At 40.2% G+C, this 20058-nt stretch overlaps 1 protein-coding gene across 1 annotated transcript; it reads left to right on the plus strand.

Annotated features, from left to right (window-relative positions):
• The first annotated feature begins 232 nt into the window (after positions 1-232).
• Positions 233-14542, plus strand: asah2 (N-acylsphingosine amidohydrolase 2). Its single transcript, XM_015962521.3, has 21 exons — positions 233-341; positions 1341-1469; positions 3017-3096; positions 4890-5033; positions 5316-5492; positions 7357-7484; positions 8560-8637; positions 9352-9472; positions 9676-9801; positions 10261-10347; positions 10664-10768; positions 11235-11316; positions 11405-11520; positions 11821-11915; positions 12022-12061; positions 12152-12250; positions 12367-12462; positions 12632-12781; positions 13146-13202; positions 13332-13420; positions 13647-14542. The coding sequence occupies exons 2-21, from the start codon at positions 1346-1348 to the stop codon at positions 13840-13842; spliced, it is 2190 nt and encodes a 729-aa protein (XP_015818007.1). The 5' UTR covers positions 233-341; positions 1341-1345; the 3' UTR covers positions 13843-14542.
• The last annotated feature ends 5516 nt before the right edge of the window (positions 14543-20058 follow it).

Below are 20058 nucleotides of genomic sequence, written 5' to 3' on the forward strand. Positions count from 1 at the left end.
AAGCCAAATACCACTTTGGGAGTGTTTTCCATGAGGGAATGCCATCATAACATGGTCAAAAGCTGCAAAAGGTGGATTTTGCATGATACAGTACCTTTAGAGTAGGAGAAAATGTTATGAGAAGTGTCTGAGTTTAAGCACTAAAGCAAACCTACTGAAGATGGCCTTCCTAATGTGGAAATCTGCGACCTGTTTGGAGCTTAGGTGACCTTTGGTGTGTGTGTCTGTGTGAAACAGGTAGATAAAAGCTGCTGTAAAACATGCCTCACGTCGTCACACACACACACACACACACACACAAACACACTTTCTCTGCTCAGACCTGAATCTCCTCCAAACAGGTGAGTACAATTTTTGTGTCCATCTGAAAATGCAAACTTTTCATGTTTAAATCTGTAGGTAAAGTTTATGTTTCTCAGTCCCAAGTCTGATTCTGGGTCCGACTGAGTATAAGGTTGCATAAAACAGCCAGCTCTGTGGGTGAAGTCTGAAGAGTTACTGCAGGCTAGAAGCTCTGAAGAAATGATCAGAACTTTAAGAGAATAATAATTTACAGGTGGGAGGATGTAACAGACACATTGTAATAAATAACAGCAGCAACAACAGCTGGGAGTTTTCAAATACCAGATTGGAAAGAGGAAACAAAACTTGTTTCCTTCAGTTTATTTTATCTTCAGTAGGTTTATCCCAGTTTGTCCTTCACCTTTGCTCCAGGTTTGTCCTGGATCCAAACCAGTTCAAGATAGCAGCAACAGCTGACTGAAATTAGCAAACACAAACAATAATGATCGTAACTCAGTCAGTTTTACAGATATCAGGTTGTTTCATGCTTTATTTTGCCTGCCAGTCTGCCTCCTGTTCCTGCTCACCTGCATTTGGATCCTATTGCAACAAGTCTACCTCATGTCAAAGCTAATAATTTGCTTCCTCAAATGTTTTTAAAAGTATTTGACTGATTTAACCACATTTGTATCCTTTATCACCTTCTGAATACATGCATATATATATACATTCATATGTATGTATGTATGTGCATATGTATATATATATATATATATATGTATGTATATATGTATATATATATATATATATATATATATATATACATACATACATACATACATATATATACATATATACATACATGTATATATATGTTTATATGTATGCATGTATATATATGTTTATATGTATGCATGTATATATATTATTTATACATATATACATACATATATATTTGTATAGGACAAAATGTGCCTCTTCTTAAATGTGACTGAACTGAAGCTGTGAGGATGAGGATGATGATGATGATTGTGGATTGTGGACTCTCTGTTCTGCAGACAGCATGGCGAGCAGAAAGTGTTGTGGTGTTCCTACTTTTCTAGCAACGCTCTCCATCCTACTCTTCATCATGTTAGTTGTCTGCGTGACGGTGATCGTACTGATAGTGAACAGTAAAACACAAGCAGGTGAGGAAATACTCAAAATGAATAATCCACCAAGTAGAATAAATACTGCTTCTGAAGAGGGAAGATGTTTGATTTTACAGATTTTACTGAAAAATAACAGAAACAGAGATGCTACTCTAACCAATCTTGTACCAGATTCTGACAAAAATTCAAACCCCCAGAATTTAAATGACAAACTGAAATTACTAACATAATAGTTTGTGGGAAATGGCCATTAAAAAAGGTTTTGATAATTTGGCTTTTAATGATGAAATCCAACAATTGTAAATAATACATAAGGGTGTTCTACTTCGCTGATGGGAAATGTCACACTGCAGTTTAATCCCCGAGCTACAATTAAATATTATTAACCACTGAACCCCACTGGTGGATTTTCTGTGATAATTTTAAAGTGACAATGTGTAGTTTTTATCGTCAATCTCTGGAAATATCCATCAAACTATTGTTGAAAATGAATCAAATGAATGAAAAGCTGGTCTAAATTACATGGGAGTCTTGCTTACGAGGACACTGTCCTTCCTTGGTCAAAGAAAACGGTTACAACTTACATCACGTGACCGTGGCTTCCACGGTGGTCATGCAACATCACGTGACATGTGAAATAACGTTATTTTTATATGTATAATGTTCTATATAAATATACAATGAGCCTTTTACTTTTTAAATTGTGTATATATTTGTTAAATTAAATATACAAGCGAGGTACTACCTGCTAGCCATCGAAGCTGCAACTACTAAGCAACTAACCAACCATTTTAAATCAACTGACTTACATTTAAACTTGAAATTTGCTCCGGATGTAGCTGCCGGCTTCTGATCCGCCATCCTTTTGTAAATACCGCGCTGTGTTCTGTGGAGTTTTCAACCAAGGTCAGGCTACAAGACACCTCCTGTGTATCCTTGCTCAGCTAGCTAAACGGCTAACAAATGGAGAACACACGTCTCGGTAGACCATGAACACTGAAACACTCCTTGAAGGTTCTTGATCACGTATCTCCTAGGCAACCGGGGTGGGGCCAAGACATCAAGGCGAGGTTCTTTGGCATTGAGAAACACCCCCGATGTGTCTGGGTGACACCATATTAGATGCCTGGTTTCCTTCTAAGGGAGCCCTTGAGGACAAAACACATTTACTGATTTTTAACAAATGGTTACAAAACTTTCACCATTAATAAATGTTGTTGTTTTACACATTTACCTCTTCACTCATTGCCAGTTATGAAAGGGAGTCTGATGTGCTTGTCATTTAGCTGAAGTTTGCACTCCCTGGGCCTTTTTGACCCTAATTGGTATCTGTTGGTAAGGTCTTACTCCAACACAAAAATACAGCTTGCTTGAAACAATTTAGGTATCTACTGTCCCAATAGCCAAGAAAAATGCACACTGTCACTTTAAGCATCATTGATTCTGATGTTTGAATGTCTGAGAATCTATCCAAAACAAACTAGAATCCTTTAAAAGTGTTTCATCAAGATGTTTGACATGTCTCAAAAAAAGCAGCAGTCCGGTCCACTAAACCCAGAATCCTGTCATTGTTTTCCTTTCAGATCTACAGCCTCAGAACCCATCGTACCTGATTGGAGTGGGTCGAGCAGACTGCACCGGCCCGCCAGCTGAGATCCCTCTGGTCTGAATCAAAACACTTAATGGCTGGTTCAGGTTGAGCTTTGTCATGTTGGGGTGTTGTTTCCGTGGGGTTTTACTTGCTTGATGCTTGATGCTTGATTTTTGGCTGGTTGGGATTTATTATGATTACATTTTGGCGAGTTGGATTTTTTTCTGCTTAGGCTTAACTTGATTTGATATGGACAAAAGTTGGTGGTTATTTCAGTGTTTCAGAACAATGAAAAAAAAACTCTGGATTCTGTAACATCTGAATTGTCTGATGTTGGTGATCTGGACCAAGAAAATGAAACTAACAGGTGCACTCAGGTGGTTCATATTAGGTTTTAGAGCTGACTGTAAAACTGATCTCAGATCAGGTTTGAAGTCAGGTGAAGGGCAGTAACAGTTATCCCAAGGGGTATTTTAACTGCATTGTCCTTCATTTAACTGTAGATCAGAGCTGTTCAATGCTGGGCCTCAAGTGCCAGTATCCAGCACGTTTTAGTGGTTTCTCTGCTCCATCACACTTGATTATTGCCTGTGCAGCAGCACATCAGGCTCTGCCGAAGCCTGTTAATCACCTGCTGATTGAAATCAGGTGTGTTGAAGCAGTGTTAAAACTACAATGTGCTGGATACCAGCCATTGAGGCCCAAAACTGAATAGCCCTGCCCCAGATCCAGTTCTGTTTTAATCACCAGATGCAAGTTTGTTAAAACTCCAGTTCCAGTCATTGTCTATTTTCCTTCCAAGCTTCTAGGCTGTTTTTTTAAAGTGGTCTGGATGAACACTTTGTCTAGGAACCATCAAGCTGGTTTAAAAGAATGTGGGTTGTTCAAAGATCCAGTATTAAACATGTACTTTGTTTGGTTGTTAAATGCGTGTTGACCAAACTCTGGTTCATCTTTGTTTTTGTTTTTTTTAATTCTAACAGGTCAGAAATAAAACTGAGTTGGGCCTAATTGTCATGCTGATATTAATAGATAGTTGTAATCTGACGTAAAGACTTTTAACACCTGAAGTTTATTTGTCCAATTACAAATTAAAATCACTTTCAAATTGCTCTGTGAGAAATATCCAATCCACTGATGTTATAGGGTAAGTAGTTTATCTTCCTTGTGATGGTTTGTTATCTGTGTTTTATCAGTGGATTGTGAGTCTTATGTCACAATATTTGACTGGAAATGCTTCTAAGGTTCCTTTTAAATGCCACCTCAAGTACAGCAAGACTGTTACTCTGCAGAAAACCAGTCAGCCAGGTCAGCAGCTTCTCTCTGGGTGTGTTTGGTCTGATAGTGTTTATGGTTTCTCTGATTATGTTTCACAGAACAAACTGTTGCTTTGTGAGTCAAACAGCCAACTGAGAACTCACTGAATGTTTTAATGGATGAACTGGATCTGTTTTAAAGATGCCCGTTTTTGTTTGTGGGTGGTCTCAATTGTGTTTATCGTTGGAAATTTTGCATATAATTCATCTGAAAGGCTGAAAATGGTACAAATTATAAAACGTCTTTTTCTCAACTTTTAAAGAATATATTTAATCAGAATTTATGTTTTCACCATTGTCAATCTGAGGTATAAACACATGTTTAGATTTAACAGAATTTTCTAAAAGGATTTTAATTTTTGATCCTTTTTTTTAGCTAACAGAAAAGATTCCTGAAATTTTCAGAAATCTGAATGAAAACTTGTACAGAACCCTTCTGTCTGTGGTCCAGAATTCACTCCTGCTGCTCACAGGACACATACATCATTTTCATCTATTCAAATTTGATAAGCTGTGCTAATTAATGTAGATGCATTGCTGTATCTGCAGATGGGTTATGCAAACCCTCAGCAAAAGGCTGCAGGCATTCACACACGCCTCTACAGCCGAGCCTTCATCATTGATGACGGGAATCGAACAGTCGTGTTTGTTACTGCAGACATAGGAATGGTTTCTCAAAGACTACGACTGGAGGTGAACACACACACACACACACACACACACACACACACACACACACACACACACACACACACACACACACATTATGTGTACTTTTACTAATTGTGTTTTTAAATACTGTTAATACAAATATTCTTGTACATCTTGTGTACAACAAGACTATTACTAGTCTTATTAACCATTAAGTAACTTTAGTTTAATGTGTTATCCAGACTGGTTTCAGAGTTCAAACTGGTTTATGCTCAGACCTGGGTCAGTGTTCAAATCATTTTAAGGAGCTATGTGTGTGTTCAGGTTCTGCGGGCGCTGAAGGAGAAGTACGGGAACTTGTACCGTCAGGATAATGTGGTCCTGAGTGGAACACACACCCACTGTGGACTGGCTGGATATTTCCAGTACACACTGTTTATGATCACCAGTAATGGTTACATCAAATCATCGATACAACCATTGGTCAACGGTATAGTAAAGGTCTGTCTCTGTGTGGGCCAAAATGTTCTGGTCCTCACTCTGGTACTGGTTTTTGTCATGCAACGATGTTACTTACCCATTTGATCAGCACCTTGTCTCAGGATGCAGCAGTCTGATCAGAGAACCTCAGGCATGAAGATGTTTCAATTCAAATTCAATTCAATTCAAAGATACTTTATTAATCCCAGAGGGAAATTAGAGTTTCAGTACACACAATTCTGACATCAAACATACATACATATAGACACATGACAAGAATTGGTGACTGTGGTCATTCGCAACCCGAGTTGCGCTATCTTAAAAGAGATCAGAGGGTTTATACATGAGGATTGAGTCAGGTAGAGGAAAAAAAAGGGCACTTCAGAGTTAGCCTCCACAGGAAGGGCAGCTTTGCTATGCAATAAACACCTCAGACAGAAATGCAACAGACTTCAGACATTACACAACATAAGTGTCCACTAGGTGGGGAGGTAGGGTTGGGGACTCTCCACACATCAGTGCATGCAGCCGCGATAAGCAGCGCTCATCACCTCCGTTTGGACAGGGGAGGGAGGTAGTTGGGTTTGGAAAGCACAGTGACTCCTGGAAACGATTCAACGGCCTTCACCGGTCATAGTCCCGCCCAGGCTGGGATAGGGAGATAGAGTTGCCATGGCGACGGCTGCATTCCACATTTCTTCTGAGGGGGAGTAATCACTTCAGCCTCACAGGCTCAAGGGCACCAGATTCAGATAAGAACTTGTTTTGGGGCCAGACAGAGATAATTTCCTCTCTGTCTTAAAGTGCCGTTGGTCTCCAACCCCTCTCGATCCAATAATGGCATAGATTAATCTATCCCAATCCGTGCTGATCCGTCCACTTTCTCCTTGATCGAATCCACCTTCTGTGCCAGAGTCTGAATCTCAGCCAAAGTTCCAAGCTTACGACTCATCTCGACAATTATATGAGTTTGAGCGTTCACATCGCGGTGTAATCCACCCCTGAGCTCCGGGATTGAGCCAATATTCCTCGACAGCTCATTAATTTTCCGGTAAGCCTGGTAACCACTCAGGCCAAAAAGCAAGAAACCTGACACCAACACCACGAATATCCAGACGTCTTCAGAATCCTCTACAGACAGTTGAGAGAGGCAGATCAGGTTCCGCTGTTTCCAGGAGTCCATGATATGCCCAGCTGGCTCTGTCCCAGAGGGGCATCCAGGAGCCCCTTCTCCCGTTCTCATCGTTGAAAATTTTTTGTCAATCGCGTTGAGAGACCAACTGACCAGATCCATTTTTAATCATTTCCAGTTTCCAGAAAAAATGCAGAAGCGCCGTACATCCCAAGACAGACAAAGAGTCTTGGGATAAGGAGGGAGGAGAGTAGTAAAAAAGCGTTTGTACTCTCCAAGAGCCGGAAGAAGAAAAAGGTGTTTTGTTGCCCATGTGTCTGTTAGTAAAATATATGTTTGGTGACATAAAACCACAGCATTAAAGACAAAAACAGTAACCCTCCCCTTATTTATCGCACTTATAAGCACTGGATCTATGATGGTTTGTGGATTTTCTTGTAGAGGGAGCTGTTACAGAGGACCTGAACATTTCCTGACACTGATTTAATGTTTCTGTCCTAATGAACCTGATGCCAGATGCTTGAAACTGTTTCCCTAATTGATCCAAGATTGTTTTTATTGTCATTGCACAGGTGTACAACAGAACTGACTTTGCGCTCACTACAGCTCGCATACAAAATAGCATTTTAGACGTGATGATTTATTAGATAAGGATGAATTTGATGTTCTCTTAAAGTGTGTGATTGTATGCTTAAGATCATGATTAATAATTGATACAACATACTGGGTGATTCATTTAAATCTTGTTTCCAGAGCATAGACATAGCCCACAGTAACAAGAGACCTGGAAGGATATACAGAAACAAAGGTGAGCTGGATGACAGCAGTATAAACAGAAGTCCTCACTCCTACCTGAACAACCCAGAGGATGAGAGAAACAGGTACATAAAAACACCTGCAAACAATCATTTCACAAACGTGAATATAGATATTCTTGTAAACACATGTGGAATTTGCAACGTAATTATTTTTAAGGGATATAGGTAAATTTCAGAATCCCTAACTCTGCAGATACTAATTTCTGTCGCTGTGGTAACACTTGCTGGGAAATAGATCTGACTCTGTTTCCATGGCAACACAAAGAGTGATCAAACTTAACTGTTTCCATATTAGCAGATGTTGTAAAGAAAAAAGAGAAAATATGCTATGAAGCCATCACCCTGTGTCTCAGTGGTAACATCTGCTGTAAACCCACCTGTCTCCGTCTCCATGGAAACACATGCCTTATACCCACTAGTCTCTAAATCCAAGGTATCCTGTAAATCAGCAGAGATCAGAGATGAATCTCTAAAATGTTTTGATTTCTCAGACAGCTTCTAAGTGTGCAATGCTGTCAGATGATGTCTGACTGCTCAGTTTCAGACCCACTCTGAGAAAAGACTGGAAACACTTGTGGTGATTTCAGGGTTCCCTGTAGAACAGCCTGTACACTCATTCCGATGAACTTCTCTGAGACACTCCCTTTGAACTTTAGACTGTGAAGACTTACAGAGAAAGTGAACCGAACTGGGACAACATTAAAAACATATTTCTAATAGACATTTTACAGGCTTGATGAGATATTTAAACTGATGCTTTACATTTAGCCCACTGACTGATTATTTATTATTTTGATTTTTGTCCGGAGTGATTTGGTTTTAAACAACATTTGTCACTAATGACATTTTTAAACTGAAACTATCTCACATGTTTAAACAAACTGATGCCAAGATAACCTGTTTCATCAAACCACTGAGTAATGGCCACTGTTAAGATTAGTTAAACCACATCGCCTGAAGCAAGTGGATAAAAACACCTGCTGATTAACACGAATCTCTAGTCCAGTGAAGTTTTGTTATTGACGGAGGAACACGTCCTGGCTGAAGAGTTAATCTGCTCTGGGTTTTGATCACAAAGTCCTGCTTTGTTCACTTGTAAAACAGCATAGCTGATTGGTTCTGGTATTGATCTCTTCAGGTATAAATGGAACACGGACAAACAGGTGTTGGTTCTAAAGTTCACTGATCTGGATGGAGATGGTATCGGTATGATCAGGTAAATCGAAACATCTTTAATAGGTCAGTCACTTTCTGATGATTTTTTGATACTGACAAATGCTATTCAATTAATAAAGTCAGAATTTGTACTGTAATCAGCAGATTACAAATTAACCACTGTAATTTGTACTGTGAGGAGGTAGCTCAGATGTGCCCATTTCAGCACAGATGAATCAGCCAGAGGAGAAAGTAGATTCAGGCTTTGGAGTCTTATTTCCTGATATTTGGACATTTCACCTCTGATTGGCTAACTGCAACACGACTCTACCACTGTCCCTGTTTGCTTTGAAATGTTGATGTTTTATCACCACAAATGACACAAGCCTGAAGGAGTTCTGGTGTGTGGTGGAGTTGCTAATGCAAATAGTTAGCTTCTACTAGCTGAGACAGCAGTAGGTCAGCAGGTTGAGCGGGTTGTCCAGTAATCGGAAGGTTGCAGGTTCGATCCTGACTCCGGACAGAGAGTTCTGCTGTTATGTCCTTGGGCAAGACACTTAACCCACCTTGACTGCTGGTGGTGGTCGGAGGGACTGATGGCACCTGTGCTAATCAGCCTTCTGTTACTTTTACATTAAATAAAAATCATGAGGAAAGCAAATATTTCTCACCGTTCACTCAGAATTCACTTCCTGTGTTCTCAGACATTATCAACAAACTTTGACTTTAGGGTAAAACACTTCATGATTAATTTTATCATTATATTTTGTCACAGCTGGTTTGCTGTTCACGCTGTTAGCATGAACTACACAAACCGCATGGTGAGCAGTGATAACATGGGTTATGCTTCCTACCTGCTGGAGAAGGACAAGAACCATGGGGCGCTACCTGGACAGGTACGAGCGTGCAGCTTCATATCCAAACTGTCCATTTGTGGGTTTTTGACTGACATAACAGTGATCACTGAAATCTGATCAAATCAGATTAAACAAGGGTTGAGCACAATGACATTCAAGTACATCTTGCATGGACTGTGCATTTTTTATTCTTAGTTTTTTTACATCAGGATGTCAATTCTTCCTTTGTTTGCAATTATCAGGGAAGCTTTGTTGCTGGTTTCTCCTCCAGTAACCTTGGTGATGTCACTCCAAATACCAGAGGACCTCACTGTGTGAACAGTGGGCTACCCTGCGACTATCTAAACAGTTCCTGTCCTGTTGGAGGGGTAACATATACACACGTGTTTGTCTTGCTGTACTAGTGAGGACCATGGTACTGTAAATACCTTGTATGGGGAGTCTCCTCCCTTTCCAGTCAGCTCATGGGTCGCGGGAAGAACGAAAAAAAATTAATGCAAGTCAATGTGGATAAAAGAACTATTTTCTAATCCGCTTAGCCTTACGCCCTGAATCACACATGGGGTGACGGTGGCACAGGAGTTAAGTGCTCGCCCCGTAATCTGAGGGTTGTTTGAGCCCCGCTCAGTCTGTCACTGTCATGTGTCCTTGGTACACACACACACACACACACACACACACACACACACACACACACACACACACACACACACACACACACACACACACACACACACACACACACACACACACACACACACACACACACACACACACACACACACACACACACTGTATGGACTAAATAAGCCCAACGTGTGTTTCAGACTAAGGAGTGTAAGGCTTTTGGACCAGGAGAGGACATGTTTGACAGCACAAAGATCATCGGACATAGCATCTACATGAAGGCCAAGGTACTTGTCTGTCAGTAGCTGTTTTTGTAATTAATTAAATAAATATTAGATGATTAAACATAAATAAATGGTGGCAGGAAAAATAAACTTTCTGATTTAACAAACGGGGATCCTTGGTGTTCAACCTACTTTTTGGAAACACATTAAAACTATGTTCTCGTATCATTGGAAAATGAGGTTTTTAATCCCAATGGGACCTTCCTGGTTAAATAAAGAATTTAATTTACTCAGAATTATTTGTTTTTCAGATTAGTAACATTCAGTTGAATTGTCTTTCAGATAAGCATCCTTGTGTTTATGTTGCTGCCCCCTGCAGGAACTCTATGCAAATGCAGTTGAGGAAGTAACAGGTCCCATTCATGCTGCTCATCAGTGGGTCAACATGACAGATGTGACTGTTCAGATCAATGAGACACATACAGTTAAGGCACACACACAAACACAATGCTTTTTCCCATTGAGGAAGGTGAAATAACAATGGCTTTGATAAATGAATTGATTTCATGTATTCAGGTTAACAGGAGGCTCAGGAGAGCAAGTGATATGTTGCACAGTTTAAAAATGATATATTTACATAAATATTTTTATTTTAAAGTTTTGTATCTTGCTTAAATGTGATTGTTATTCACACCTCATGGCGTGTTTTCACATGTTATCTGTTGTAAGCTTACAGATGAATTTTAGACAGCATGCAGTTATTTTTAAATATTCACCTTCAAGCATGCGCTGACGGTACTCATTATAAGCACTGTAATCGTATACAGCTTTATAACTAAGTTATGGTTTAACTGTGTCTTCATTAGCTTCTTTTTTCACACAGCCTGAATTTCAGTATTTATATATTTCTTTGAGGTAATACTTTTTTATTTATTATTTTTGTTTATTAGGTCAGCACGTGTAAACCCGCTCTGGGTCACAGTTTTGCAGCAGGAACAACAGATGGAGGAGGAGACCTGAACTTCACTCAGGGTGATTCTACTGTCCTCTTACTGTTTGACGTCTGTCTTCTGTGTTGGTCTTTTCCTCAATAACCCTGCACCTGTCAATTCTTGCAAAGGTGCTGTGGAAGGGGACCCATTCTGGGATGGGATCAGAGATGCTCTGTTGGGACCGCCATCCAATCAGACAAAGGAATGCCATCATCCCAAACCGATTCTATTTAGCACAGGAGAGGTAAGACAAGCCACTTATCAGATGCTCCAGACCTTTTAACATTTAAAATCACATTTCACATTCTATATCCAATTATTTTGAGATTAAAAAGAGTAAAATACAGAACCTCCATCCATTTTCTGAACCCGCTTGTCCACGTAGGGCCGCGCCACCAGGGCTTCACCAAAGTGCTTCACAGCAGCTCTTCAAACACCAAGTTTAGAGGAACTTAATCATTTGTAGACTTTACATTTGTATTAATTTTACATTAACATCTTGTTTAGCTGTAAACCTGATACTGATACAGTATTTGTGTTGCAGATGAACTGGCCCCTACCTTGGCATCCTCAGATTGTTGACGTTCAGATTGTCACTATTGGATCTGTGGCCGTCATAGCTGTTCCCGGAGAAATGACGTAATGATGTTAAACTGACAGTGAAGTCATGAAAAAGGCTCCAGACTTTAGGGTATCTGCTGGTAACACTCCTAGCTCTTATCTGTGAATGCTTGTTTTTCAACAGCACCATGTCAGGGAGAAGGTTACGAAAAGCTGTCAAAGAGGTTAGCAAACAACCAACATGAACACAAACTTCATGCCTGCTGTGTAAAAATACATAGTAGTATTTCTGTTTTATTATTACTGTGCAACAGGAGTTGGAGTCTGAAAACACCTTCAAGGACACAGAGGTGGTCATCGCTGGACTCAGTAATATCTACACTCACTACATAACCACCTATGAAGAGTACCAGGTATGAAACTGCTACATTTTATTGTGAAATAAAACATTAGCTAAACTTAGGGAATGTTTAGGTTGTTGACTGTTGTTGAAAGAAAAAAACAAACAAGTGTTTGTTTGGATTTTCAGGTGCAGCGGTATGAAGGGGCTTCCACCATCTATGGTCCACATACACTAACTGCCTATCTGCACAAGTACCGTAGCTTAGCCCGAGCCATCGCTCAGGTGCGACTGGGCAAATTGCACATTTCCTTCCAAAACAAACCCAACAAATACGATCCCCATAATGCATACATTAAACATTTGAGTCTGTTCTACTTCTGCAATATAACTGATTTGAAGCTAAAACCATCAACAGTGATGCTACGCATTTTGGTGATTTTGTTTTTTTCAGGACAGAGTGTCAGAGCTGCCTGCTGGCCCTGAACCTCCTTTCTTTACAAAGAATCTTTTCAATCTAATGGCTGCAGCAGCTGTGGATAAAAAACCAGACAACAGCAGCTTTGGAGACGTCCTGGAGCAGGTCTACCCTGTCTACAGACAGGTAAGACGTCTCCGTTCACAAGGTGCTACTCAGTTCATCAGTTAGGTGGACGCTGTTGTGCCCATCACTGTTTTATTAATAGGTATGTTTAAAGACATTTTATTGAGTCTTATATACTTATATTCCAGTTTGTGATGACTTTTGTTTGATGTGTGTTCTAAAGGCATACATGACCAGCAGAGATAATTATCTGTTTTCAGTTTAAGTGACTCATGTTATGTTAAACTAAAAGATTTACCAAAACTTTTCATTTCACCCATCAGTAATGAAAAAAATATGGAACAAGTACCCAGCGTTCATCCATATGCTGATGAAAGACTGTTTTACTTAAACAAACATTATTAAACTGCTGTATTTTTTTCAGGGGGATGTGGTTTCTGTTACATTTGTGGCAGGAAATCCTCGCCACTCAGGAGACATTGTAAGAATCTTTCTCATTTATATTCAGTTAAAATTTGAGCATTTTTTTGCTTTAGACTTTGCTCATTGTTGTTTTTGGAGTAAATAAACTTTGTGCATTTCACCTGACACATGTCCTTAATTGTTACAGAGAGATACAACTTTTGTCACTGTGGAGGTTTATGATAACAGAACAGAAACCTGGGAGGTTGTGTACACTGATGCATCTTGGGAGACCAGGTGAGTAACTGTAAAGGCAGAGACTCTGTGGTGGTCTGCAGCTTTTTATGACTCCAACTCTTCATGTGTTATTTTACAGTATGATCGTGATGCAATCATACATCTGCCAAAGAAAACTAATAGTTTACTTTTTAGTTTGTATGACAATCAAGACATAAAGGCCCTGGTCTTAAAAGTTACAGTTAATCATTCATTGTCACCGAGGCCAAAATGTATTTTTCTGCAGGTTTCATTGGCTGAAAGGTTCAAATCAACAGAGTAATGCTACCATTGAATGGCACATCCCCCCAACCGCTGCCCACGGCACCTACAGGATCCAACACTTTGGACATTACAAGCAGATGAAAGGTCTACGACCCATCATCACCAAATACCAAGGCTCATCTGATGTCTTCCGAGTCACTGACAGCTTCTACTATTGATGACATCGCCAAACCATCCAGGACTATGGGTTCTCTTCACAGAGGAACTGATCACCACCATGAACATTTACCTGAATTGGTTTTCATAGAAACTGTTAAAACCTCCGATCTGTAAAAGAAACTATTCAAAATATGTTAAAGTTTAAATAGTAAATTTGAAATAAGTATGCAATTCAATTCAAGTTTATTTATATTGCACCAAATCAAGACAAGAGTCGTCTCAAGGCACTTCATGCAGTAAACATTCCAATGCAGGTCAGTTCATTAAGCCAATCAGCAAAACGTTTCCTACATAAGGAACCCAGCAGATTGCATCGAGTCACTGACTACTGTCAGAATCTTTACAGCAATCATCATACTAAGCAAGCATGCAGTAACAGTGGAGAGGAAAACTCCCTTTTAACAAGAAGTAACCTCCAGAGGATCCTGGCTCAGTATAAGCAGCCATCCTCCAGAGAAGAGAGAGCAGACACACACGAGCTTTGCATCTTCGTGAGATGTCAAATGTCTCTTTGTGATTATGTGTCTCATGAGGATTTTGTGCATCTTGTGTTTCCAAGTCACTTTTGAATCATTGTGGTGGTGGCGGCCATGTCTCTGGTTGTCTTGTGCCTTGTTGTAGAAGTCAGGTCCATGTTGTGTTTCGTGTCTCTTTGGTGCACATTGTCACACAACAATAAAATTAAAACACCAAAACTTATTTTTGTAGCAAAAATATTTATTTAAAACTCGTCTGTGTATAAATTTGTCAGCCAGATTGGGATTGCACATTACAGGGACAATATCGTTACAGCAGCATGTAGAAGGTCACCACATAAACACTGACTCAGTAGTTTAGGAACCAGTAGAGGATGATGTTTCAGTGAAGCTTCAGTCACATTTAATATTTACGTCAGAAATACAGAAGAAAAAGTCCCTTTATACATAACTGACGGGTTTTCTAACCGTTGACTTGATACTGTTACTTTTTAAAAACCCAACACATGCTTTACTTAGCGAGGAAGTGGATTATAACATACCGTAAATCCTCTAATACAGGCCCAGGCCTGTATTAGAGGATTTACGGTATATGATCACTGAGTGTTCTAACATTTAACAGCACAAAGGAGGAAGTCGGCTAGTTTATTTGACCTAAAACAGCAGGGTGAAAGCACACCATGCCTCAATTTTTCATTTTATTTTATGAACTTTACTCTGTTGGATGTTCGATTGTTGAGCCTAACAGCCTCTGGAAGCCCTTTTCCACGACTCACACACCAAATTATTAACTGATTTGGTTCAACACTTCAGCACGAAAGACCCTTAAAATCTGACCTGTCCATCTGGAAAACAGAAACGCTCTATAACAACCTCCAACACGTTGCATATTAGCTTTAGACTTTGGATAACCACGTGTTTCCCTTTTTGTATTTGAATTTAAAGTGCTCTGATAGGAATACAGATGAACTCTGTTCATGTTCCTGTCACATTCAACACTCTGAGACCTGAATAACTCTGCTGAAGCTAAAGAGACATTAATATTTAATGAAACAAGGAGTTCCCTCATTCATTAAAGTCCTGTCAGTTACTACAGTCATAATCGTATAAAATCCAACACTAATATTTTAAAAACATTCTGATTTTCAGAACAGCAAACTATATTTTAGTTAGTTTGTTCTTAATTTGATTGTTTTTCAATGCATAATGCCACTAAAATGAGATTTGTTTTATATTTTATAAGGAAGCCACTTTGAGGAATTAAATAACCACACCAAATTCCTTTTTTTTTTTAGGATTTTGTTGTCTTGAAATTGAGCCAGCATGTTTCCATTTGAGATCACAGCTAAATCCCACTCAGGTTAATAAAGGCACAAATGTCAAATAAACATTTTAAATGTAAAGATGTATAAACTGATATGACGTTAAAGTTAAGTAATAAGGTTTAAAACACTCACAGTTTGATGGAGTTTAAAGAAACATAATTTTCATTGCAGATGTAAAACAATAGATGAGGGAAAAGTCTTTAAACAGCAAAAAAAAAAAAAAAGCAAATATATGACTACAGCAGAAATGAAGGGCATTAACATTTAGAGTTCAGGGAAAAATAGATAAATAAGTAGAAACTATTTATTCTTAAATTACTGTATATGTATACATTTTAGTCATTGCATGAATACATCTGAATATTTACATTAAACTTGATTTCTTCCTACATCCAGGAGACATACCCGCTACTGAGGTAAACCCAGGATTTCACAAACCGTTCAACCTGAATGTGAGCTAATTGAGTGTAAAGCAGCAAAAACGGATCTAATTTGAATATGGATATATCAGTTAATTTAAATAAATAAAATAAAGATTTGTTGATATAAAAATGGCACAATTATCTATTTTTGTGATGTTTCAGTCAGTTCATTGTTTATTGCTAATTCCAACAAAGCAACTTGTTTTTTAAGTCCCTGAAACCCTTAAAGAGCAAATTGCAGGTTAGAGACTCCCATGAACCAATGTTTAGAGAAACTTAATAGAAACTCGTTTTAAAAGTTTTTTTTTACACAAACATAAATTATTTAGGCTTTCAGAGTCATTTTTGTGAAAAAGCTTCTTTTTTTTGCCAAACCAAGTGACGTCAGCTGAGGGACTCCTGTTAGCTTAGGCCTAGTCCACACGTAGCCGGGATTTTTAAAAAAATGAATATCCGCCCCTCCAAAAACTTGCATCCACACCACCTCGTTTAAAAAAAAACTCTGTCCACACGTACCCGGATAAATACGTTGTTAAGGACATGCCAGACCTGTAGGCGGCAGTACTTTCCCCGTTCTTAACCTCGTCCTTCGTCTGTGGTCTTCCGCAAGGAGCAGTAATTCCGCTTGCAAAAACAAACAAGCAAGAAGCGCTTGGACAACTGATAAAGCGAGCGCAGCTCTGAGGGCATCCATGCTGTCGGCTAGTGTAAACACAGGTCGCACACGTGATGTCAGCATTTTTTTGTCGCGGAAAGTGATGTTGCAGACATTAAAACTCCGGTTTTGTCTGTCCACACGCAGACACCCAAAACGGAGAAAACGCAGATCTTCACTTTGGCCGGAGTTTTTAAAAAGATCCGTTTTCGTGTGGATGACAGGCCAAAACGTAGAAAAATATCTACGTTTTGGCAGATCCCCGGCTACGTGTGGACAGGGCCTTAATCCAGAGAAAAATATGGATTCTAATGGGGGCAGCAGAAGCTTAGGTGGTAGAGCAGGTTGCCTCATGATCGGAGGGTCACGGGTTCGATTCCAGCTCCTGCCAGGGGTATCCTGCTGCTGTGTCCTTGGGCAAGACACCTCACCCAACTTGCCTGTGTTAGTGGTGGTCAGAGGGGCCGACGGCGCCAAATGGCAGCCTCGCCTCTGTCAGACCTCCCCAGGGCGGCTGTGGCTACAAGTAGCTTACCATCACTAGCAGTGTGTGAATGTGAGAGTGTGTGAAAGCGTCTTTGGGTGTCTAGAAAAGCGCTATACAGGTGCTGGCCAGTAAATTAGAATATCATCAAAAGGTTGAAAATATTTCAGTAATTCCATTCAAAACGTGAAACTTGTACATTATATTCATGCAATGCACACAGACCAATGTATTTCCAATGTTCATTACATTTAAATTTGATATTCATAAGTGACAACTAATGAAAACTCCAAATTTGGTATCTCAAAAAATTAGAATATTCTGAAAAGGCTGAATATAGAAGACACCTGCTGCCACTCTAATCAGCTGATTTACTCAAAACACCTGCAAAGGCCTTTAAAAGGTCCCTCAGTCTTGTTTTGAAGGCACCACAATCATGGGGAAGACTTCTGACTTAACAGCTGTCCAAAAGACAATCATTGACACCTTGCACAAGGAGGGCAAGACACAAAAGGTGATTGCTAAAGAAGCTGGCTGTTCGCAGAGCTCTGTGTCCAAGCACATTAACAGACAGGCGAAGGGACGGAAAAAATGTGGTAGGAAAAAGTGTACAAGCTCTAGGGATAACCGCACCCTGCAGAGAATTGTGACGACAAACCCATTCAAAAATGTGGGGGAGATCCACAAAGAGTGGACTGCAGCTGGAGTCAGCGCTTCAAGAACCACCACGAGGAGACTCATGAAAGACATGGGATTCAGGTGTCGCATTCCGTGTGTCAAGCCACTCTTGAACATGAAACAGCGCAAGAAGCGTCTCGCCTGGGACAAGGACAAAAAGGACTGGACTGATGCTGAGTGGTCCAAAGTTATGTTTTCTGATGAAAGCAAGTTCTGCATTTCCTTTGGAAATCAAGGACCCAGAGTCTGGAGGAAGAGCGGAGAAGCACAGAATCCACGTTGCATGAGGTCCAGTGTAAAGTTTCCACCGTCAGTGATGGTGTGGGGTGCCATGTCATCTGCCGGTGTTGGCCCACTCTGTTTCCTGAGGTCCAGGGTCAATGCAGCCGTCTACCAGGAAGTTTTAGAGCACTTCATGCTTCCTGCTGCTGACCAACTTTATGGGGATGCAGACTTCACCTTTCAACAGGACTTGGCACCTGCACACAGTGCCAAAACCACCAGCACCTGGTTCAAGGACCATGGTATCCCTGTCCTTGATTGGCCAGCAAACTCGCCTGACCTTAACCCCATAGAAAATCTATGGGGTATTGTGAAGCGGAGGATGCAATACGCTAGACCCAACAATGCAGAGGAGCTGAAGACGACTATCAGAGCAACCTGGGCTCTCATAACACCTGAGCAGTGCCACAGACTGATCGAGTCCATGCCACGCCGCATTACTGCAGTTATTGAGGCAAAAGGAGCCCCGACTAAGTATTGAGTGCTATACATGCACATTCTTTTCATGTTCATTCTTTTCAGTTGGCCAACATTAGAGAAACAAACATTTTTTCATTGGCCTTTAGAATATTCTAATTTTCTGAGATACCAGATTTGATGTTTTCATTGGTTGTCACCTATAAATATCAAAATTAAACGTAATAAACATCGGAAATACATTGGTCTGTGTGCATTGCATGAATATAATGTACAAGTTTCACGTTTTGAATGGAATTACTGAAATATTTTCAACCTTTTGATGATATTCCAATTTACTGGCCAGCACCTGTATAAGTTCAATGCATTATTATTATTAATACGGCTCTGACACAGAGGAAACTTTAAATGTTTATAATTCTACTTCTGATGGACCAAAACCATAAAGTTATGAGTTTGCTGCACGCCCCAGAGAGCAGAGACAACCCAGAGGGAGAAACCATCGGCCAAAATGGAGAGATTGAGGAGAAGCAGCGGGGAAGCAGCAGGTGAGTTCACGATGCTAGCTTAAACTCGTGTGCTAACATCACAATACTGTACAGATTACTATCGTGTACCAGACAATTAAAATAGTATTGGTCAGTTAATATAATATTAATACTAATGAGCGTCTGTCAGCGGTCTCATACTCGCTAATATCCGTTCACCTAACGCAGTTTAGTGTTTTAGAGAGAGAGAGAGCTTCCGGTTCTGGAGCTCATGCGGGCTTCTGTGAGCTGGATCCGACCCAAACACCAGCAAGCCAGTTCAGTTGGTATTTTTAAAAGCTGCACATGATCCTCTCCTGGTTGTCTGGGCGGCGGGTCTGATCCAGTTCCGACCCGGAAGCCAACTGGCCCGCTGAGTTGCGCATCTCTTCCGGTGGTCGGTTCTGTCCAGGTTCTGATGGTGATCTGAGCTCCAGAAATCTGCATTTCATTTTTTAAACCCCACCACGGGTCTCCGGAGCCCATCGCGGACCTCTTTGTCCCGGTACCGACCGATGTGGGCTACAGAAGTCCGTCTTTCAACTGCAGAAACGCCCCCAGGCACGGAGATAGAGGCGTTGTTTCTCTTATCTGGAAACCCGGGGACTCGATGTCCAGACAGGCTGGAGCTGGTACAGCCTTCACACACACTATAGTTTATCAAAATGAACACAACCCAAAACTAGTAAACACACACTGACTGGATAACATGACCTCTCGACCCTAGCCACTCTCCACACTGAGCTGAGGCAGCCTAGCTTCTAACTCCCTTTGGTTACGTCAGAGGTTCAGATTTAGAAAAAAGAGCCTTTTTAGGAGCTTTGCTGAGAAATGACACTTTTTACTAGAAAAACTGCTGTTATGTATTTTAAAATTAAATATCCACGATAAGCATTTCAATAGAATTTTTTTGGACAGCAATTTATATGAATTAGAAAAAAATTTAACC

The sequence above is a fragment of the Nothobranchius furzeri genome, chromosome 16 (genome assembly GCF_043380555.1).
Source record: "Nothobranchius furzeri strain GRZ-AD chromosome 16, NfurGRZ-RIMD1, whole genome shotgun sequence".
In the NCBI taxonomy this organism is placed as follows: domain Eukaryota; kingdom Metazoa; phylum Chordata; class Actinopteri; order Cyprinodontiformes; family Nothobranchiidae; genus Nothobranchius; species Nothobranchius furzeri.